The sequence below is a fragment of the Macaca thibetana genome, chromosome 10 (genome assembly GCF_024542745.1).
Source record: "Macaca thibetana thibetana isolate TM-01 chromosome 10, ASM2454274v1, whole genome shotgun sequence".
Lineage (NCBI taxonomy): Eukaryota > Metazoa > Chordata > Mammalia > Primates > Cercopithecidae > Macaca > Macaca thibetana.
This window is the reverse complement of record NC_065587.1, coordinates 21,221,615-21,244,423: the sequence shown is the minus strand read 5'-3', so window position 1 is coordinate 21,244,423 and position 22,809 is coordinate 21,221,615. Positions and strand designations below refer to the sequence as shown.

The window sequence follows — 22,809 nt, the reverse complement described above, 5'->3', positions numbered from 1 at the left end:
GTGTTGCCCATTTTAAACTTTGTATTCTGTTTTTTGTGTCTCCTTTTACTCAACATCATATCGTCAGATATGGGTTTGTGGCATGTGGCAATAGTTTTTTCATTTTCATTGCTGTATAGACTTCCACTGTATTAGTATACTACAAATTATTTATTCATTCTACTAATGATGGACATTTAGGTTGTTGGGTTGTCTCCTGGTTTTTGCTATTACAATAGTGTCAATTTCCCAAAGTAATTGTACCAATTTACATCAACGTGTGTGATTTCTGATTTCTCCACCTGTTCACCAACACTTGGCGTTCTCTCAGGATGGATTTTTAATATTCACTTGAGAGCATTTGGAGATTGGAGAGAGAAGGAAGAGGACAAGGTCATAGGAAGACTTGAGTTAAAATATTTCAGTATGATACCTGTTTGAGAGTTTTCTGCAAGTTATTGCTACTTCAATAGCTTACTTTAAATTATAACTTAGATGAAGGTGATCTGACTTGGGTTTTACAACCCAGATAACTCTTGCCCTAACCTCCAACAATGCTCAGGAAGCTTGCAGAGAGAGAGAGCTGTTTCACTTCCAAAACCTTCCAGGTAAAGAAAGTACACAAAGGAAAAGCAAGAACTTAAATAAAATTCAGGCCGGGCGCGGTGGCTCAAGCCTGTAATCCCAGCACTTTGGGAGGCCGAGGCGGGTAGATCACGAGGTCAGGAGATCGAGACTATCCTGGCTAACATGGTGAAACCCCGTCTCTACTAAAAATACAAAAAACTAGCCGGGCGTGGTGGCGGGCGCCTGTAGTCTCAGCTACTTGGGAGGCTGAGGCGGGAGAATGGCTTGAACCCGGGAGGCGGAGCTTGCAGTGAGCCGAGATCACGCCACTGCACTCCAGCCTGGGAGACACAGCGAGACTCCGTCTCAAAAAAAAAAAAATAAATAAATAAAATAAAATAAAATAAAATTCAAACACCCAAATCTGTTTGAGGGTAAAAGGTAACATACCGCATACTCTTCTTGAATTACTTGAGATGAGTTTACTGTTTACCAAGGGCAAGGTGGGAAACTAAGGCCAAGAAACACCGTGATGAGTCTGTTCTCTGACTCTCTTTTGATGGGGATGGGAAATTCTGCTCGACCTCAGTGTGTTTAATAGACTCAGGGCCAGGCAGAGCTTTGCTGGTATCTGCTGTGGCTTTTGTCTTCTGGCAGCGACGTGGCTCTAGAGGAATGGCAGGGCCAGAATGCCTGGTTTGGTGCCCACCCACTCTCCACCCATCTCACTTAGCTCCGATGACAGTGTCTTCCATTCTCCCCACAGGGATGAAGCTGAAATGGAATATCTGAAGATAGCTCAGGACCTGGAGATGTATGGTGTGAACTACTTTGCAATCCGGGTGTGTTGAAACCTCTCTGAGCTCCTTGTGTAGTAGAATGAGGGCCAGACTGCTAAAACGGTTACTTCTTCATTCCAAGGTGATAGACTCTTTCATGGTTCTATGGTAAAGAAGAAAAGAGGAAGGAAAGATAGGTCTTAGTGCCTAACTTTCTATTTTTGGACTTCAGTTAGATCATAGGTAATTAAGTGTCACTTGAGCCTTGGGGGACTTAGACCTGATTCTGCTCTCAGCAGAAACCTGTTTGAATGCTCTGAGTGTAAGATTTGATTATTTCTGGCTCTGTGAGATCTCAGTCCACAGGGAACACCGGTAAGTACTTTCCCCCTCCCCCATACAACAACCCCCTGCACCCCCACCCCGGCCCCAGGCACTAGGAGAGTAGATCTGCCTTTATAGATTACTGATTTGTTTGGGATTCTCACTATGAGGCTAATTGGTTTTCTATTCAAACCATTAATAGTCTGCTGTCTGCTGGGAACCCACTGCTTCTGCGGGGAGAGGCATTTGTGTGCGGCCCAGATATGGGCCTTTGGAATGTCTTTCTCCTGTGGGTCAGTATCTGGATGCAGTGTATAAGCAGCTTCTTCCAAAGGGATGCATGCGATTTGCCAAAGCATTTCACTATGGACTCCAAACTGCAGATGGGTAGATGTTAAAACAATCAGGCGGGTCCACCTTTATTTTCATCGTCATGCTTTGCTTTCCCTTATTGGGTTCCTACAGCTGTTGTATTAAATTCAGGTAAATTGAAATACATTTTAAATATTCTAGGATAGCTTTCTACTTAATTTGTATTTTGTAAATATGGATTTGTATGGATTACTCTGCATAAGAAAATAAGGCACACTTAAAGTGCCTAAAAGGTGCTCCATCATAGTACAGGAAGTTCTCTTCTAAAGTTCTATCAGTTTGTATTTGCTAATTGCTTGGTTTCTTTAAGGTCAAACTAATGTAACACATTTCTGTGGTTTTGTCAACTCAACTCCACTTGCTCCATGTGCTGGCCACCTAGATTCTAGAAAACTAAAGTTTTATAATCCTCAGAAAACAGTTTTTTGGTTTTTAAAAATCTTTTTTGTTTTTTAGAGGTGGAGTTTTGCTATATCACCCAGGCCTGCTAGGCTCAAGTGATCCTTCCACCCCAGCCTTCCAAGTAGCTGGGGTGTGTACCACTGTGCCTGGCTGAAAAAGTTTCTCATTAGGGAATATTTCTACATCAGTCAGACTAATGGATACTGTTTTTTGTGTATGTTTCCTATATCGAGCAATAGACAAAGCTACTAGCTATTTTAGTGTCTTTTATGTTTTTTTTTTTTTTGAGACGGAGTCTCGCTCTGTAGCCCAGGCTGGAGTGCAGTGGCCGGATCTCAGCTCACTGCAAGCTCCGCCTCCCGGGTTCACGCCATTCTCTGGCCTTAGCCTCCCGAGTAGCTGGGACTACAGGCGCCCGCCACCTCGCCCGGCTAGTTTTTTGTATTTTTTAGTAGAGACGGGGTTTCACCGTGTTAGCCAGGATGGTCTCGATCTCCTGACCTCGTGATCCACCCGTCTCGGCCTCCCAAAGTGCTGGGATTACAGGCTTGAGCCACCGCGCCCGGCCGTCTTTTATGTTAAATTAGTTTTAAAAGGGGCTGCTTGAGTCTCCACCTCTCTCTGTTTAATCTCTAGAAGTGTTGGAGTCATAATGGTAGGAGGTAGAAGCCTGAATCTTTTTTAAAAAATTTAAACTAGATAGTCAGAACACAATGAAATATCTCATTTTCCAAAATGTACTGCAGATTTAAAAGTACAAAGCCTCACTTCTATTAATGCAGTAGCTTTCTTAGCTTTGCGGACAAGCAGAAGAATCTTTCGTGGTTTGATGATAGCGTCTGACTTTGGGATGTTAGGAGTAAAAAGATTTACGCTGGAGTACTCACTCCTCCATCTGATGTCTGCTGTTAGATTGGTACTTCTCTTCACAGTCCCAGTACCTTCTCAGTTTACAGATCTGTTTTTCTGCCCTTGAGTCTTGCTTCAATTTCCATTATCAGCAAGGAGTCAGGAGCTGTAGTATCCTTGTGCAGCCAGTTTCCTTCCACTCTGTCCTTATCAGGGTCAGTGCTGTGGGAGCCCAGGGCACCCACCGTGGGCTACTTTGACTGCTGGCCAGGACCGCTGTTAGGGGCAGAGCATAGGTACGGCTTTTAGACAGCTTTGTTGATGAATAGAATTCCTTTTGATAATGTATTTCCCAACATGCAATCATTAAAAATTTCAAACTTACAGGAAAATTGAAAGAATTTTTCAGTGAACACCCATATATATGCACAACCTAGATTCTACAGTTAACATTTTACCAGACTTGCTTTATCACATGAAGACTACATTATATCATAAAATGAGACCATCCAGTCCCAGGCACTGAAAATTTTCTTTCTAGTAATCCAACAATGGTTTCTTTAAATACAAGAAATCATTAAACCTATAGGTTTTTTTAATTTGTTTGTTTTAAGTCTCTCTCTGTCGCCCAGGCTGGAGTGCAGGGGCGCCATCTCGGCTCACTGCAACCTCCACCTCCCGGGTTCATCCAGTTCTCCTACTCAGCCTCCTACTAGCTGGGATTACAGGTGTGTGTCACCATGCCTGGCTAATTTTTTTTTTTTTTTTAAATTTTTAGTAGAGATGGTGTTTCACCATGCTGGCCAGGCTGGTCTCAAACTCCTGACCTCGTGATCCACCCACCTCGGCCTCACAAAGTGCTGAGATTACAGGCATGAGTCACTGCTCCCGGCCTAAACCTATGGGCTTTAATTCTAAACCTATGATAGCCTGGTTATTTAACTAGAGGGAACAACACTTACGTTACTCCTCCTTTAGCCATTGAGCCAGTGACAGAAGCCCTGAGTGATTGTTCTGGGGGACCCAGAAGTCACAAGAATGGAACAGTTTTGCTTCTGCCTGCCCCAATTCAGAAAGCTGAAATCTTCTTGGTTTATAAGATAGCTGTGACTTCTGTTGGGACCTGCTGAAACTTGTCACATGTGACAGTGTGTGCCAGATTCTTTGGAAGGTTGAATAAAATTTTGAGCCTCAGCTGGAGCTTACAGTGGCTGTTCTTATTGGATCCACAGAATAAAAAGGGCACAGAGCTGCTGCTTGGAGTGGATGCCCTGGGGCTTCACATCTATGACCCTGAGAACAGACTGACCCCCAAGATCTCCTTCCCGTGGAATGAAATCCGAAACATCTCATACAGTGACAAGGAGGTAGGACATGTCTGTACTGCAGATGCCACTAGTGGCCCAGGGGTCCAGCAAAAGATCTTTCCCCATCTGCCCCACTCGCTGGAGCCTCCCCAGCCAGGGCATCTCCTTGTTATTCATAGAATCCTTTAATTCCCAGGCTTTGAGGATGTGGTTGTTGATTTTCGAAGTATTTACAGAACAGTATTGGCATCAATAACCCCACTATGACTAATAGGAAGCTGGGAAGCTCAACTTGCCAGGGAGAAACCCCAAAGAATAGTAAACGAAAACAGTAACATTTTTCTCATTACTTGGCTTTGTATTTCTGTCAATAAATTCTCTTTGTATTTTTTTTTTCTTTTTTAGAGACAGGATTTCATTATGTATGCCCAGACTGGATTTGAATCCTGGGCTCAAGCAATCCTTCTACCTCATCCTCCTGAGTAGCTGCTATAGGTGTGCGCCACAGCACCTGGCTTAAATTCTCTTTGTATTTTAAGTGTGGTCTTTATTTAGCTTTCTTTCTGTGTCTGGTGCTTGATACATGTGGCAGAGAAATATATATATACACATACACACATATGGACATATATGTGTTTTGTGTGTGTCTCAGTAATGATATAAATATGTATATTAGGTTAATATGCTTACAAGAATTCCAAAATAATTAAGGTTGAATAACTTAGACAAATGCTCTTAGAATTCAAATATTTCCATATAGGGTGGTGACTTTTACCAAAAAGGTCCCATAATGTATAATCTTATGTTTATTCATCCATTCATTCATTCATTCACTCATCCATTCATTCATTCTTCATTCATTTTATTTTATTATTATTATTTTTTGAGACAGGCTCTCATTCTGTCACTGAGGCTGGAATGCAGTGGCACATGATCAAAGCTCACTGCAGCCTGGACCTCCCTGGGCTCAGGTGATCCTCTCACCTTAGCCTCCCAGGTAGCTGAGACTACAGGCATGTGCCACCACACCTGGCTAATTTTTTGTAGAGATGGGATTTTGCCACATTGCCCAGGCTGGTCTTGAACTTCTGGGCTCGAGCAATCCTCCCACCTCCGCCTCCCAAAGTGCTGGAATTATAGGTGTGAGCCACCGTGCTCACCTATTCTGCATTAATTTTAAAGGAATCATTGAACATCTGCTTTGTGTTAGATTTCATGGGGGAAACAAAGATGTAGACGATCCAGTCTTAGCCTTCAAGGAAGTCAAGTAACTACTCACCTGCTATCATAAATAAGTGCTGTGGAAGAGACATGATGTTGTCTTCCATATACAAGCACTTTCACCCTGACCCTCTGAATTTAATCTGTCTAAGAACACTGCTGTAAAGGCAGGGGCTGTGTTGTCATTATCTCTGTGTCACATCAGGAAGCAGAGACACAGAAGGATCCAGTGATCTATGTCTGAGTGAAGTAGCAGAGGGTAGGAGCTGGAGTTGCTGATGCCACAGCCCCTGCCTTTCAGGGAGGCCCAGAGGCTGAGCCCTGAGAGCACAGGGGCACCAGGGAGAGGGAGGCTCCACTCAGTGACCTCCTGGTACCTGCACAGCCAGGACACAGAGTAGAGAGTGAAGAATAGGAACAGCTTTTGTTGCTGCCTGCAGAGCCCCAAACCTGAGCGTATTTCCTATTTTCTCTTTCTTCATGACAACTCAAGGAAGGGAACACAGGCCCCTGGTTTCCAGTATGTGGTTTTGATCTACTCAACCATGCTTGATAAGACAGACTGAGCCCCTTAATTCAGAACATTCTGACTTTGAAGTTTTTGTAAGTATTTAGCCCAGGAGATAAGCAGATAGGTATTTCTTTTTTAAAATACTTAAACTGAAAGTTCCACATGACATAAAGCTGTATGTGTGCCACCCTATGGTAGTTTTCCATCTCCCAATTTCATAAAGTCTGTGTATTGCCCATCCACACATTTGTGCGCTAAAGACTCCCCAAACACCCGTTCTTCAAAGAAGCCAAGGATTGAAGTCTCCCGTAGTATGGCCTGACACAGTAAACTCTAATATGCCCTCTCTGGGGGCCAGGCGCCATCATGTTCCATCATGTCAGTAACTCATGCAGTAAGCAGAACCTAAGCTGATTTGACATAAAAGAAGTAGTCTTGGTAGTTAGGCATGACAGCCGTGCTGTCAAAACAGAAATGTTAGTTTATTTTAAGTGATCCGTTGATTCTTTGTGTACGCCCTGGCGTGGTGCAGAGCCTGCAGTTTCCCCACTACTTGTGGTTTCCCACTGACAGCTCCAGGGTTTGACAGCAAAGCCAAAAATAAGCTCACAAAATTCATGAATAGCAGCCTACACAAGAGCAACACTGCTTCGAAGTTAACTTGGCCGAAAGCTAAACAAAGGATCATTTTCTGTCCTCAGTGTACTAACCCCTTCTTGGGCAATAGAACATGTGAAAGAAATATTATCTTCCCAAACATATTTATCTGCTTAGCAAGTGTTTCTTGGGAATGGATATCCATTTTGTAAGTGCATCTTGGAAATCTAGAATCTATTTGGTCTTATCTGGAGCGGTTGAGAACAGCAGCCATTTGTTACTTGCAGGCTTTCCCGCTAGTGGTCTAACCCTAGGTTCTCCTACCAAGTCACCACCCTGTCCTTATCATTCATCTTTCTCTCCATTTTGATTTCAGAATCAAGGACTGTTTTCCCTTCTACTATAGTCCTTTTTTCCCCATTTGATTCTATTAACAGCTTTTATCAAATTATTCCCATGTTCAGAAACCTGTGGTGAGCACAGGTATCCTGTCACATCAAACCTAAACCCTCTTTTTTTTTTTTTTTTGAAATAGGGGTCTACTCTACTGTCCAGTCTGGAGTGCAGTTGTGCAGTTACAACTCACTGCAGCCTTGAACTCCTGACCTCAAGCGATCCTCCCACCTCGGCCTTCCAAAGTGTTAGGATTACAGGTGTGAGCCACCATATCTGGCCACCTCTGACTTTTGTTCTCACTGCCAGCCCCTACGCCCACCTCTTCCTCCCTCCCAGGCTAAGCCTATTATATCATCTTAGTCACCAAAAAGCTAATACCACACACACACACACACACACACACACACACACACACACAGCTCATTTCCCCATCTCTACCTTATTTCTGGTTTTGCTCTGTGCAGAATGCCCCTTCAGCCTGCCTTTTAGCTACCCTGCTGGATTCTTCTTCTAAGATCAGCTTCACTCTCTCTTGCTTCTGGTGGATCTACTCTGAACCTCCACACATTTGTGATTTGCACCACCCAATGAAGCACCAATATATGATGTGATTTCTTGAATAATTGGCTGTTGTTAGCCTAGTTCCAACTAGATGGTGAGCTTCACAAAGGCAGGCCCATGCCCTAGACTATAGTAGCCCTCCAGTGTTGGCCTCAGGGGTGGGCCCGTTAAGGATGCTTATTTTAGGTTGTCAAGAATCCCTTCCCACACTCATGCCTAAGACGGCCTAGAGAGCACACCTTTAGGGTCCTGAGCTTCCACAGCCTGAGACTTGGTGCTCCTAATTCCCCGAGGTTTAGTGCCTGGACACTGGGAAGCCAGGACAAGGCATAGCTTCATGCTGGTCTGTGGCCAGTGTGGTTGCTGCATTTGTGGAATTTCCAATTGGTGGTAACATTCCAGGCTGTCGGACTGAAACTGTGTTCTGCTTCATTCTTCCAGTTTACTATTAAACCACTGGATAAGAAAATTGATGTCTTCAAGTTTAACTCCTCAAAGCTTCGTGTTAATAAGCTGGTAAGTTGAGATCCTGGTTTTCATTACTGATAATGGTAGCTTTTCTGAGAATTGAATACTTCTTTTTAAAGAATATCAGAGTGACATCTTGTGAAGTGTAGAATGGTATCTCACTTGGCACATACTTTCTCTTTAGCTTAGAGTTAAAACTAAATTATATCATGAGGAAGGTTTTTTTTTTTTTGAGACAGAGTCTCGCTCTGTCGCCCAGGCTGGAGTGCAGTGGCAGTGCCATCTCGGCTCACTGCAACCTCCGCCTCCCAGGTTCAAGAGATTCTCCTGCCTCAGCCTCCCGAGAGGATTACAGACATGAGACACCATGCCCAGCTAATTTTTGTATTTTCAGTAGAGACAGGGTTTCACCATATTGGTAAGGCTGGTGTTGAACTCCTGACCTCAGGTGACCCATCCAACCTTGGCCTCCCAAAGTGCTGGGATTACAGGTGTGAGCCATTGTGCCCAGTCATTTCTATACTGTTTTAACAGGCTGTTTTGAAAACTTTTGTATCTGCCTCCTGGTGTACATAGGCAATAGTTCCTTTGGAGTCTTGAGTATACTGGGCTAGGTGGGGTGGCTCATGCCTGTAATCTCAGCACTTGGGGAGGTCAAGGCGGGATAATTGTTTGAGGCCAGGAGTTTGAGACCAGCCTGGGCAGCATAGCAAGACCCTGTCCCCCCAAAAATGAAAATGAATAAAATTTAAAAAAAATAAAAAATAGGGCCAGGCACAGTGGCTCAATGCCTGTAATCCCAGCACTTTGGGAGGCTGAGGCAGGTGGATCACCTGAGGTCAGGAGTTCGAGACCAACCTGATCAACATGGAGAAACCCTATCTCTACTAAAAATATAAAATTAGTCAGGCGTGGTGGCACATGCCTATAAATCCCAGCTACTTAGGAGGCTGAGGCAGGAGAATCGCTCGAACCCAGGAGGTAGAGGTTGCGGTGAGCCGAGATCATGCCATTGCACTCCAGCTTGGGCAACAAGAGCAAAACTTCGTCTCAAAAAACATAAATACATAAAAATAAATAAAAAATAGAATTTAGGAGTAGGGGTACAGGGCTCAGTATATGTTCAAATTTCAAAATTGTGACACATTGTTTTCTAAAGAAGGTGAATTGATTTTTACAGAGCCAACAGTAGTGGGTGAAATTTCTTTTTTGCTATCCTTAATACTTGTATTATCAGCCTTTAAAAATTTTTGCCAATCTTGTGCATCTAAAATGGTATCTCATTATCATATTAACTTTTTTTGTTTGAGATTTTGAAATAGGGTCTCACTCTGTTGCCCAGGCTGAAATGTAATGACACGATCATGGCTCACTGCAGCATGGACCTCCCCAGGCTCAGGTGATCCTTCCACCTCAGCCTCCCCAGTAGCTGGGACTACAGGCACACACCACCATGCCCAGCTAATTTTTTGTATTTTTCATAGAGACGAGGTTTTGCCATGTTGTCCAGGCTTATCTTAAACTCTAGGCTCAAGCAATCTGCTGGCCTCCACTTCCCAAAGTACTAGGATTACACTTCCCAAAGTGCTGGGCCACCATGTCTGGCCAAATTTTTTGATGTTTTTGTAGAGATGGCATCTCACTATGTCACCCAGGCTGGTCTTGAACTCCTGGGCTCAAGGATCCTCCCACCTTGGCCTCCGAAAGTGCTGGGATTACAGGTGTGAGCTACTGCACCTAAGCTGTTTTCTTTATTGGCTATATCTTCCAGTTGGTGGCTCTGTTTTTCTTTTTTTATGTCTTGACAATAAAAATGTTTAATTTTAATGTAGACAAATATATAAATTTTTTTCTTAATCACTTTTTGCGTCTTACTTGGCATCTTCTCTTATCCTGTGATCATTAAGATATTCTTCTATATTGTCTTCTGAAAGTTTCAAGGGCTTAATCTTTGCATTTAAGTCTTCAATCCTTCTGGAGTTGATTTTTGTGTAAGGTGTGAGGGAGGGATCCAACTTATTTTTTTCCACATGCACCCTGTTGCCTTAGCCCAGCTTACTGAATGAGCTTTCCTATCCTCCCTGGTCTGCAGAACCACATCTTGATGTAGGAGAGTAAGGTGCACCCAGAAGACATGGTGAAGTGTCCTCCAGTGCTCTCTTCATTTGTGATTTTTACCTCCTGGCATATCTGAGGCACCTTCATTTTGCATGTTTCCACAGCTGAGAGCACTAGAGGCCGCTAGCAGGGCGTTAGTGTTTCACTCCATGCGTTCATCTTCACGTTTACTGCTACCTGCAAGAGCTCAAACTGCTATAGCACTAGTGAGCCGGCAGGCAGTGAAGTAAATTTGTGGATATTAACCTTTTTGTCTGCTTCTGTGGCCACAGATTCTCCAGCTATGTATCGGGAACCATGATCTATTTATGAGGAGGAGGAAAGCCGATTCTTTGGAAGTTCAGCAGATGAAAGCCCAGGCCAGGGAGGAGAAGGCTAGAAAGCAGGTGAGCATGACTTTGTTTTAACTGATGATGTCACTGTGTGATCAGTCCTGGCCTGGGAGGTGAGGAGTGGTTGTGGGCTCGCAGGAGTCTTTTGGCCATGGACATACCTGCTCTTGTTTTATCCCTGTTGGATCTTCATTTGCTGATGCCTACCTGGTGGGATGTCAGCTCTGGAAATGAGGAATAAACCCTAATAGCATATCTAAAAGAAATATCTCTAGTAATTTCTACACTTGGAGAAATTAAGTGTGATTAACACTGGTTTGGGACAAAATAGCCAAGAGTGCATGCATCTATCTGTCCAGCTAGCTAGCTTGCTTGCTTTTTTTGCCTGTCTGCCTCCTTGTGCAGCCTTCTCCTTTTCTAATTAGATGGTGATAGAATGCAGGGTGGCATTTCAGTGCTTGCTGCTGGAATGCTAATTGGACTCTGGCTGCAATTCCCCACTGCAGGTGAGACCTCACGGCATGTCACCTGCCCCAGGAGGTGGCAGGAGCACCTATCAGTAGACTGGATGATCTGCATCATTGTTTTCTACTCATAAACCTTCTCTACTCATGGAAATCCACACAACTAATTTGGGCCTTACTGCTGAGAATATCAGTTGTGTTTTTGGATGAACTACTAGATAGAGTAGCAGCAGCTGCAGTTGGCTGCCCTCAGGACTTGGAAGCTCAGAGGTGTAATAATTAGTCTGTGTGCACCTTTCTGATTTTGATACAATGGAGAGGCTGGCTCCCAGCCCTAGGATTTAGAGTGAAATGCCCATTGTGCTTCCAGCTCTTCATCTCTTTGCTTTCTGAGGTGGCAGGCCACAGATGTGTTGTTTGGGATGCTTTGGGGGTGATGGGATGGATTTGTTGGACAAAGAAATCCTACTGAGCCAGCATGGGGTCATAGTGGCAGTTTCATGAAGAGCTCTTGGCAGTGGCTCATCCCTATAACTCCAGCACTTTGGGAGGCCAACGCAGGAGGATCACTTGCCTAGGAATTTGAGGCTGCAGTGAGCTATGATTGCACCACTACATTCCAGCCTGGGTGACCAAGCAAGACCCTGTTTCAAAACAGAAGCAAAACAAAATACCAAAATAAATAAATAAGAAGAAGGAGGAGAGCTCTCTTTGACCTTTTTCTTAGCAGAGCAAAGCTTAGAAGTAAGAAATCTGAAAGTGTCAAGGAATATGTAGCCTGTGGGCCCCGGCAGAGAATAGCAGGAACACTGCGATCGGCACTGCCTACAGCACAGCAGAACCACAAACCTGGCATCTGGGCAACCACAGATCAAGGTCAGACACTGACCTTGGAGCCAGATCTGAAATTTAGAATGTGACTAAGTCAATGACTTAACCTTCCAGACCTCAGTTTTCTCATCCATCAGGTGAAACTAATGATGTACCTTCTCCATCTCGGATGAAGGGATGTATATTACACCTTACAGTCTTTGTAAGCAGCAAACTGATTTTGTGAATAGGAGGTCCTTTATATTGGGGTAGAGGTCTCCGGGAAAGTACAGTGCCAAGAACTGAAGGAGATTACCTGACCTTTTTTTTTTTTTTTTTTTTTAAATAAGAGACTGGGTCTTGTTCTGTCACGAAGACTGGAGTGCAGTAGTGCCATCATAGCTCACTGTAACCTCGAGCTCCTGGGCTTGAGCAATCCTTCTGCCTCAGCCCCTCAAGTAGCTGGGACTACAAGTGCATGCTACCACACCTAGTTAATTTTAATTGTTTTGTAGAGATCAGCTCTTTCTATGTTACCCAGGCTGATCTCAAACTCCTGGGCTCAAGCATTCCTCCCGCTTTGGCCCCCCAAAGTGCTAGGAAGACAGGCATGAGCTGCTGTGCCTGCCTGGCCTAACTGGGCTGTCTTGTCTTGTCTTGTCTTGTCTTGTCTTCTCTTGTCTTCTCTTCTCTTCTCTTCTCTTCTCTTCTCTCTTTCTTTAAGAATTATAGGGGGAAGTGGGGAGGGATAGCATTAGGAGATATACCTAATGTAAATGACGAGTTAATGGGTGCAGCACACCAACATGACACATGTATACATATGTAACAAACCTGCACATTGTGCACATGTACCCTAGAACTTAAAGCATAAAAAAAAAAAAAGAATTATAGATATGTAGTAAGCCACCTTATGGAAATTGTAATATGATGGAAATTAGAGAACAAATTGGCCAAGCTTTTCACTGACTTGCAAGAAAATTGGAGAACAACTTTCACCGTTTTATTGCTTGTCTTTGCATTATCTTTTCAAGCTCCAATGTATGTAGATGTGTGTATAATATGTGTGTGTGTATATATATATATATATATTTTTTTTTTTACTTAGGATTTAGAAAAAGCAGCAGTCTTAGAAACCTTGTATGACCAGAGTGTGGGATAAGATTGAAGCAAGAAGTAATTAAATGTGCTTTAAATTATTTAAGGCAGAAAATAATGCAGTGGCCACTTCTGGATTCTGCTTTCTGAACTCAGTTAGTACCCCAGGATCACAGAGGAATGGCACTGTCTTGTACTTGTTCCCCTTATTAAGCTCAGCATGTGGTCCAATTAATGCAGTGATCCAGAAGGCAAGGGAGGTAGTGGTGGCTTTGTACTGTTGCCTTAAGGACAGGGGGCTGTGTTCCCTGCCTGGCTCCCTCCTGTCATAGGCCTGGCTCAGGAGTTGTCTCTGCATGAGGCTGTGCAAGTCTGTGCTGTGGCTGTTGCAGCTCCCCCCTGTGAAATACAATGTGTGAACTATTGATGCATCACGTAGAATGATTCCATCTTCTCTGTGGGTCAGAGGCAAGAGTGGAGCTATTGTTGATGAAATCAGAGATGTGAGAGGGGTCCATGTGGATTAGAAATGGTGAGATGACTTGCCTGCCCAAATGAGAAGGCTGCTTATTTCTGGGGCTCTATCTGAGGGAGGAGGTCCTGCATTGTGTCCCATCAGCCACGGGGCAGAGCCACCTGAGGTTTCCCAACAAAAAGCAGCATTGGCAAGGTAGCCATTTCAGTGCACCATGTATAAGAATGCCTCCGTCTGCTGGGCACGGTGGCTCATGCCTGTAAATCCAGCACTTTGGGAGGCCAAGGCGGGTGGATCACAAGGTCAGGAGTTCAAGACCAGCCTGGCCAATATGGTGAAACCTTGTCTCTACTAAAAAATACAAAAATTAGCCGGGCATGGTTGCAGGCGCCTACAGTCCCAGCTACTGGAGAGGCTGAGGCAGGAGAATTGATTGAACCTGGGAGGCAGAGGTTGCAGTGAGCCGAGGTCATGCCACTGCACTCCAACCTGGGCGACAGAGGAAGACTCTGTCTCAAAAAAAAAAAAAAAAAAAAGAAAAAAAAAAAAAGAATGCCTCTTTCTATCCAGGTCGAGACTCGGTTTGGTTTTTTGTTGGTTGTTCGTTTGTTCATTCACTACTAGAATTTTTTTCAAGTGGCTCAGCTTTCAACTCTGCAACTGGTTTAGAAGAATGGGGTGGGGAGCAATAAGAATGACCCTGGTTACCTAAAGGAAAGGGAAGGAAAAAGGTCCCAAAAGGGGAGACTCTGGAGATGGGGCATCTTTGGGCACCCTAGGTCTCGAGCCCTGTGATTCAGTGACTTTTTCTTCACCCCCCGCAGATGGAGCGGCAGCGCCTCGCTCGAGAGAAGCAGATGAGGGAGGAGGCTGAACGCACGAGGGATGAGTTGGAGAGGAGGCTGCTGCAGATGAAAGAAGAAGCAACTATGGCCAACGAAGCACTGGTGATTTCTGAGGGGCCGGGGTTCCAGGAGGCTACCTGGGGGCTTCCTTGGCTTTTCTGGAGCTCGGCCTCCTGAAGACCATGAGTTAGCAGCGTTTGCTTTGAAAGACTTAATTTCAGCTTTAAAAAAGATCAGTGCCTTTTCTTTCCACCTGTGTTGGCAGAAGCAGATTTAGTTTGAGCTTATGTGCAGCCAAATTCCACTTTCACCACGAGGTTGCCTTTACAGCAGGACTTCTCAGCCTGTGCACTACTGACATTTGGGGCTGACCATCCTTTGCTGTAGGCACTAGATCCCAGTAGCAGCACCTCACCCTCCATTTGTAACAATCCAAAACATCTTCAGACATTGCCGTATGTCTCTTTTTTTTTGAGAGACGGAGTCTTGCTCTGTTGCACAGGCTGGAGTGCACAGTGGCACGATCTTGGCTTACTGCAATCTTCGCCTCCCAGGTTCAAGCGATTCTCCTGCCTCAGTCTCCCGAGCAGCTGGGATTACAGTCACATGCCACCATGCCCAGCTAATTTTTGTATTTTTAGTAGAGACAAAGTTTCACCATGTTGGTCAGGCTGGTTTTGAATTCCTGACCTCGTGATCTGCCTGCCTCAACCTCCCAAAGTGCTATGATTATAGGTGTGAGCCACCGCGCCCAGCCATACTTTTTTTTTCTTCTGAGATGGAGTTTCGCTCTTGTTGCCCAAACTGGAGTGCAATGGCATGATCTCGGCTCACTGCAACCTCCACCTCCCGGGTTCAAGTGATTCTCCTGCCTCAGCCTCCTGAGTAGCTGGGATTACAGGCGCCTGCCACCACACCCGGCTCATTTTTTGTATTTTTAGTAGAAATGGGTTTTCACCATGTTAGCCAGACTGGTCTTGAACTCCTGACCTCAGGTGATCCGTCCGCTTTGGCCTCCCAAAGTGCTGGGATTATAGGCGTGAGCCACCGTGCCCGGCCTGCCACATGTCTCTTGCAGGGGGCAAAAAGCTCCTCTGGTTTGAACCACTGATTTAAAGGGAAAGAGCAGAGTTTAAGTTGTTTTTCTCCACATGCAGCAGAAGCCTGGGCTGAAGTGGGTACTCAGAGAAGGTGCTCTTGTTACTCCCCATGGGTGCAGCCCAAAGGACCCTTCTGAAAAGCTGGGGAAAGGGGCTTGTCATCTCTTGTCAGAGAGTCATGGAGGGCACTCAGCAGCAGGACCCCAGGAGTCCGAGACTCTGGTTTGTCGCATCTCAGTGTTCAAGGCAGATCTGGGCGGGAGAATAACACATGATCCGGCTTCAGCTAAGAGCACCGTGCCCTCCAGATGCGGTCTGAGGAGACAGCCGACCTTTTGGCTGAAAAGGCCCAGATCACTGAGGAGGAGGCAAAACTTCTGGCCCAGAAGGCCGCAGAGGCTGAGCAGGAAATGCAACGCATCAAGGCCACAGCCATTCGCACGGAGGAGGAGAAGCGCCTGATGGAGCAGAAGGTGCTGGAAGCCGAGGTGCTGGCACTGAAGATGGCTGAGGAGTCAGAGAGGAGGTGAGGGGGCACTGGGCACCAGACTGGTGAGGAGGCTGGCGAAGGGCCGCAGACCAGCCTTCCCTGAGGCTGAGCTCTACAGCAGCTGTCCTCAAGCTGCTTCCCCATCTTCTGGGCGGGGGGAGGCTCCTCCTTGGCTGATGGTGACTGCTGCTTCATCCATTTTGGGGTTGGCGCTACTGGTTGGGCACAGGAACTCAGTTCTCCTGCTAGGTGGGCCCCTCTGTTGTGTCTCTTTGATAAGCCCCTGTCTCTCTGATGGCCGTGTGTGCAGGAAAACCCCTGAGCATATCCACAGACCGCTTTCAGCTAAAGAGATGTGAGGAGGCTCTTTGTGCATAAAAAAAGCAAAAACAAAACGTGGTTCTTTTCTGCTTTCATTCGGTGGGTCTGCAGGAGAACAGCAGCTGCTCACCTTTAAAGGGGAACTAGTGCCTGCATTCCCCAGCCTTCCTTGGCACATGGGGAAGGGGGGCTAGGATGGTCTCTGTGACTGGGACGTCCCACTCATGGCCAGGTTGAAGGATGGAACTGTTGTCTGTACTTTTGAAAGACTATTATAGGCCTGTAGCCTTCAGATAAACACTGACACATTCCCCACAGCTTTTGGCTCTGTTGATTTAGAGCACTTGAATTTGGCTTTTAGCTACCAAGGTGCAGTCACTACAGTTTTCCTCACCACTCTTTGCATGTCGTTCTGGGAATATGGTTCCCTTTTGCCTGCCCTGCTTCAGGCCCCTTGCTGTATGCGGGTCACACTCGCTGTGCATGATGCAGGTCTGGCCAGGCCTCACATGCCGTGTCCACCCTGAGCCCCATAGGGTGACGATCTGCACCAGGGTGCGGGTGCCCTCAGTGACGGGGCTCATCTTCCTGCTGGAGAAAGTGGGCACAAGGCCCACCAGTGTTTTATCCAGAGGCTGTGAAGATGCAGTTCTTGTATATTCTGCCCTTTGTGATCCAATATAAGAACTTTGATCCTCTGGGCTCTTCCTTTGCCCAGCTCACTCTCACCCAAAAACAAAGCAGAGAAAGCTGCTGGTGCCCCCTCCAGCTCCTCCGTCTCCTGGCTGTAGAAGGTCCGGTTTCTCTCAGTTTTCCTGCTCTTCCAGTTTAGATTTACCAACTCAAATGAAAAAATCTCAGGAATGTTGTCCTTGCTTTGGAAGTTCTGATTTCATGTAAATGTCCCTGTCTCACTGTCCTTTTTCACTTCTTCAGGTGCCATCCTCAGGGTTAGACCAGGTCCCTCCTCTGCAGGGGTGGTGTGGGGTCTTTTCCCACCACCTGCCCTCTTCTGTGAAGCTGACATCTCATCCTTTCCTTGCAGGGCCAAAGAGGCAGATCAGCTGAAGCAGGACCTGCAGGAAGCACGCGAGGCAGAGCGAAGAGCCAAGCAGAAGCTCCTGGAGATTGCCACCAAGCCCACGTACCCGGTGAGCCTGGGGGGCCACCAGCTGGGGCCGCCTTAGTCCTGGTGGGTGATGTTCTCTTTCCTCCCGGCCCTTCAGTTCATCTGGCGGTGCCTTCAGGGTGACCATTCAAGCAAACACATGGCAGGATGAGAGATGCAGAGAGCCTGCAGTTAGGGACCGGGTAGAACATCCTGGTCTGCCATTTGGCTTTGGACTAGTTAGTTGTCTCTTTGGTTGCCTGGATAACAGGCAACAGGGCCTTTTCCAGCTCTGGAATGTTTTTCTTGTTCTAAGTAATATAGTCCCAAATTATCCTCAAGCGAATTTGCTCTCTTGCCTCTTAATGCTGAGCTGAATGTAATCTTCAACTATCAGTATATACCATATATCATAATTATAGTTCTGGGAAGGGATTGGCTGTACACCTCAGAGTGAATTACTGCCATGCAAGAACGAGCAGCCACTCTCAGTTTGGGGACACAGAGGCAGACTTCCATTAAATGGGGTCACAAAATGAATAGAAACCTCTTTCCCTCCTTTCTTCTGTGCATTCAGTTTGGCATTTTATTTTTTATTTTTTTTTTTTGCGTATTTGTTCAGTGTCCACATAGTGCCACACAGTTGGAAGTCTCTGTCCTGACAGGTGTTCTCAGGGTGCACAGGTGCCTAGAGGAGGAGGACACAGCCCAGCCTGGAGGGGCAGGAGAGGCTCAATATGGTGTCTACACTGATGCTTGAAGGGGGAGCAGGAAGTAGCCAGGTAGAGAAGAGAACATAGGGTATTTAGGGTGAGGGCACAGATGCACACACATGGCCCAGACTCACACACAGCACAGTCATCTACATGACACATCCATACACACAGCACAGACACACACATGTACCCATACATATATTCATGCACATGGCACATCCACACACACAGCACGGACACACACACGTACCCATACTTACATTCAAGCACATGGTACAGGCACATACATGACCCAGATGCACACAGGGCACCAGAGCCACAAGCTGCCCAGGGTTTGAGGTGGGGAAAACGTAAGCAGTTTGCTGTTGCCGTATATCCTGGTTCTCTGTTACTATGTAACAACCCACCCAAGCCAACTGTGTGGCCGAAACAACCCTTTATTATACCTCTGGTGGCTTGTTGGGTTGACTGGGCCAGACAGAGATCCTTGCTGGGGATCTCTCTGGTGGTCACAGTCAGATGGTAGCTGGGACTGGAGTCGTCTGAGCACTCAGCTGGGCTGAACACCTGAGATGTGTGTTTTGTTTTTATTTTTTATTTTGTTTATTATTATTATTATTATTTTTTGAGAGAGAGAGAGAGTTTTATTTACTCTGTCACCCAGGCTGGAATGCAGTGGCAAAATCTCGGCTCACTGCAACCTCCGCCTGGTAGGCTCAAGCGATCCTCCCGCCCCAGTCTCCTGAGTAGCTGGGACCACAGGCATGTGCCACCACGCCCAGCTAATTTTTTTTTTTTTTTTTGGTAGGGACAGGGTTTTGCCATATTGCCCCAGCTGGTCTCAAACTTCAGAGCTTAAGTGATCTGCCTGCCTCAGCTTCCCAAAGTGCTGGGATTATAGGCATGAGCCACTGTGCCCAGCCTCTATGTGTTGTTTTTAAAATATACACTGGAGCAAAGCTTATACACTGCTGTAACTGCTCTCTCCTCTTAGCAGTCAATCCTGGAGGAGATCATCCATATCAGCTTTTTAATCATGTTTTGTTGTGCGGATGGATTGCAGTTCATTTAACCAGTCCCTCACGGATGAGTATTTAGTCTGTTTTCTTTTGCAATTTTGAACAAAATGGCACTGAACATCCCTGAACACAAATCTTGACACACACAAGTGAATATATTGGTAGAATAAATTCTAATAATAGAACCGTGGGGTCAAATTTTCAATTTTGATACTCTTCAAAGAAGTTGTACCAGTTCATGCTCTCACTGATGGTGCAGCAACTAGTACTGGTTTTTGCTGGAAATTTTTATGAAGTATAACATACATGTAGAGAAGTGCCCAGATTACAACTGTACAGCTTGAAGAATTTTCACAAACTGAACATACCTATGTACCCAGCACCCAGATCAGAAAACAGGACATCCCTGGCACCCCAGGAGCTGTCTCTCAGCACCCCTGCAGACAGTCTGCCTCAGGCCTTGAGAATGTCTCAAATGAATGTTCCAAGCCTCTGCTCTTTCCCAGACAGTGTCCTAGACTCAGTACGGGATCCAAGGATGAAAAAGAGGCAGATTGTTTGCAGGAAACTTGCAAATAGTAGAAAGAAGATACAGCCAAAAAGAAATCTTTTACAGGGTGGAATTGCAGAAGAACCATTAGAGAACTGTAAACACAGCATTAAGGGACAGTAAAGAAAAGGGTTGCTGGCTGGCTGGGAGGGGCTAGAAAGGCTTTGGTGAGAGATCATGGTGTTTGAGAAGGGCCTTGAAAGAGCGATGGAGCATAGGGAGGAGAAATGGGATAGGCAGGGGTACAGAGATCGGAAGGCAGTAGTCCAGGGGATAATAAACAATACTGACTGTGACTTAGTAGGGCAAATAGTAGGAGAAGCCAGGGAGCTAGATTGGGGCCCTCTTTAGATGACCCTTTGTTCTGGGATGAAAGTCAGAAACAAAAACCAAAAAAAACTACACCACCCCTGCTTCAAGACCTACTCCGGTTCCATTGTCCAATCCCAAGCCCCTTGGTGGGCAGGTGGAGCCCTTTGTGGTGGTGCCCATCTCCCACCCCACCTCTCCACACTGTATGGCAGACTCCTGGCACCCTCGCTGGGCAGTGCCCCACCCATTGCCATACCTCCCACCTGGCAAACCTTCTCGTGGCACTGTCTTGGATCCCAGCAAAAGCAGCATCTCTTCTAGCCTCTGTTCGCTCCCTGGCTACAGTGTTTACCTTTTTTAACAGTGATGATCTGTGAACACATCTGTTTCCTGAACACAACTTTCAGCTGCTCAAAGCCAAGGATGCTGTCTTGTTTTCTGCATCTCCAGCCCCTCTCACAGGGCCCGGGAGTTTCCTAAATGAAAAAGCGAGTGGGAGTTTGTGTTTGATTCAGCTGAGCGTGAAGAACGGTTAGAGATTTGAGGGGTGAGGGATGACTTTCCTGGATTTGTAGTCTTTGGTATTGTTCACCTGGCAGTGGCAAATGTGGAGGGACTGAAGTGGAGGGGCTCATAGTGGCATTGGGAGGTAGGACCTGAGTTGTGCCTATCGCCGCTGTGGCTGCTGGAGGATCAGTTGTCAACACAGTAGTGCCCCTCTGTTCTTGTATGACCCAAGCTCCTAATCCGAAATTTCTCATTAATAGCCCATGAACCCAATTCCAGCACCGTTGCCTCCTGACATACCAAGCTTCAACCTCATTGGTGACAGCCTGTCTTTCGACTTCAAGGATACTGACATGAAGCGACTTTCCATGGAGATAGAGAAAGAAAAGTATGTAGCCCCCTGTGCCCTGCTGTGGGCAGCCATGAACCAGAGTGAGTGATTGGGGCCTTGGGAAGCTGGGGCAGAGGTGAGGGGTTGCTGAAACAGCCTGTCATTAGCTCCTACAAAGGTTTGCTCTGCTCTTACCTGCTGGAGGAAGAATTTCCTTAATTGGAAATTAAGGGACAACAGATCAGCATTCATTCTGAATGAATAAAAATAACACTTGACTAGTGACCTGGAGTTTATGATGGCTCTAAACCTCACTTAAAGTGTAGGACTGGGTTGTTAGCATCTCTGAGTCAGTTCAACTGTTGTTATACTACTGGACTGTAGTCGCCTCCTAGTTGAGTTTTCCAGTGACTGGGATCTACGGTGGTTCCCTTGTCTAGAACAAAGAAAGATTAGAGAAGAGACTCAGGCTCAAGGCTAAGGAAAGCTGACAGCTGGTGGGGCCACTTTGCTGCAGTGGATGGCACTGGGCAGGGCCCCAGCATGGCCTGATCATGGCAGCTTTTGCTGAACTGCCCTCCATCTTCCCTTTATGGTGGGTAGAAGTGGATCAGAGATGGAAAGGAAAGGATCCCCACTGCAGAGGAAGTCTAAGCAAGGGCCCCTAGTTCCCAGAGCTAGTGGTAAGTTGGTTAACTGCCACTGCTTGCCGGAGGACAACCACAGCAGCTACCATGCATTGAGTGCCTGTGTGTCAGGGTTTTTGGCTTTTGTCTCATTTAATTCCTACTAACTGACAAACATCAAACTGACATCAAAGGTAGGTTTTCATGTTCCCATTTTATAAGGGAGAATTCAGATTTAGAGAGTTTAGTGAACTCCCCCAGCATCACACAGCTGATGCAGAGGAGCCCCTGGGTTGAAACCCCTCACCCATCTGACTCTGCAGCCCATGTGGTTTTACCAAGGGTAGTATCCTCAGGAAAAACCTTTGGGGAAAGTGTCTCCATGGAGTCCTGTATGGGCAACCACAATCCAGGCTGTTTTTCTTTGGGCTTTCACATTGAGGGTATAGCTAAGTAGCCAATGAACCAGAGCCTCTAGCTGTCATATCTGCTGTCCATGTTCCTTTCACCATTATCCAGACATATATATTTATGTGGTTGGGATCGGGGATCAGGGTGAAGCTATTCTGCTATTTTATAGTTTGTATTTTGTTACTATCTTAGTTTGTTTTGGCTACTGTAACAAAATACCAGTGGCTAGGTAGCTTATAAACAACAGAAATTTATTTCTTGGCCAGGCACAGTGGCTCATGCCTATAATTCCAGCACTTTGGGAGTCCAAGGCAGGCAGATCGCTTGAGCCAGGAGTTCACACCAGCCTGGGCAACATGGGGAAGCCCCATTTCTACTAAAAATACAAAAATTAGCTGGGTGTGGTGGCGCATGCCTGTGGTCCCAGCTACTCGGGAGGCTGAGGCAGGAGGATTGCTTGAGCCTGGAAGGCAGAGGTTGCAGTGAGCCCAGATCATACCACTGCACTCCAGCCCAGGCAACAGAGAGACACCCTGTCTCAAAAAAAAAAAAGAAAAGGAAAGAAAGAAATTGATTTCTCACAGTTTGGGAGGCTGGAAAGGCCAAGATCAAGGCACGGGCAGAGGTGGAGTCTGGTGAGGGCATTCTTCCTGGTTCATAGTCAGCCCTTGTCGCTGTGTGCCCACCCAGTGGAAGGGATGAAGGGTCTTTCTGGAGTCTCTTTTATAAGGGCACTAATCCCATTCATGAGGCTCTACCCTCATGACTTCCCAAAGGCCCCATCTCCTGACGCCTGTGGTTTTTTTTTTTTTTTTGAGACGGAGTCTCGCTCTGTTGCCCAAG

The 22,809-nt window shown here is 46.1% G+C and overlaps 2 protein-coding genes across 4 annotated transcripts in view; one reads left to right on the top strand and one right to left on the bottom strand.

Annotated features, from left to right (window-relative positions):
• The window catches only part of NIPSNAP1 (nipsnap homolog 1), a 173,113-nt gene that overhangs the window by 105,467 nt on the left and 44,837 nt on the right, over positions 1–22,809 (bottom strand). The window lies entirely within an intron of this gene.
• Positions 1–22,809, top strand: part of NF2 (NF2, moesin-ezrin-radixin like (MERLIN) tumor suppressor) — a 100,030-nt gene that overhangs the window by 57,891 nt on the left and 19,330 nt on the right. For all 3 annotated transcript variants that reach the window (XM_050806810.1, XM_050806811.1, XM_050806812.1), the window contains exons 7-14: positions 1,313–1,388; positions 4,505–4,639; positions 8,307–8,381; positions 10,724–10,837; positions 14,455–14,577; positions 15,884–16,101; positions 17,432–17,537; positions 20,859–20,986. In XM_050806810.1, coding sequence (XP_050662767.1) covers positions 1,313–1,388; positions 4,505–4,639; positions 8,307–8,381; positions 10,724–10,837; positions 14,455–14,577; positions 15,884–16,101; positions 17,432–17,537; positions 20,859–20,986 — 975 coding nt within the window. The remainder of the gene's footprint in view (positions 1–1,312; positions 1,389–4,504; positions 4,640–8,306; positions 8,382–10,723; positions 10,838–14,454; positions 14,578–15,883; positions 16,102–17,431; positions 17,538–20,858; positions 20,987–22,809) is intronic.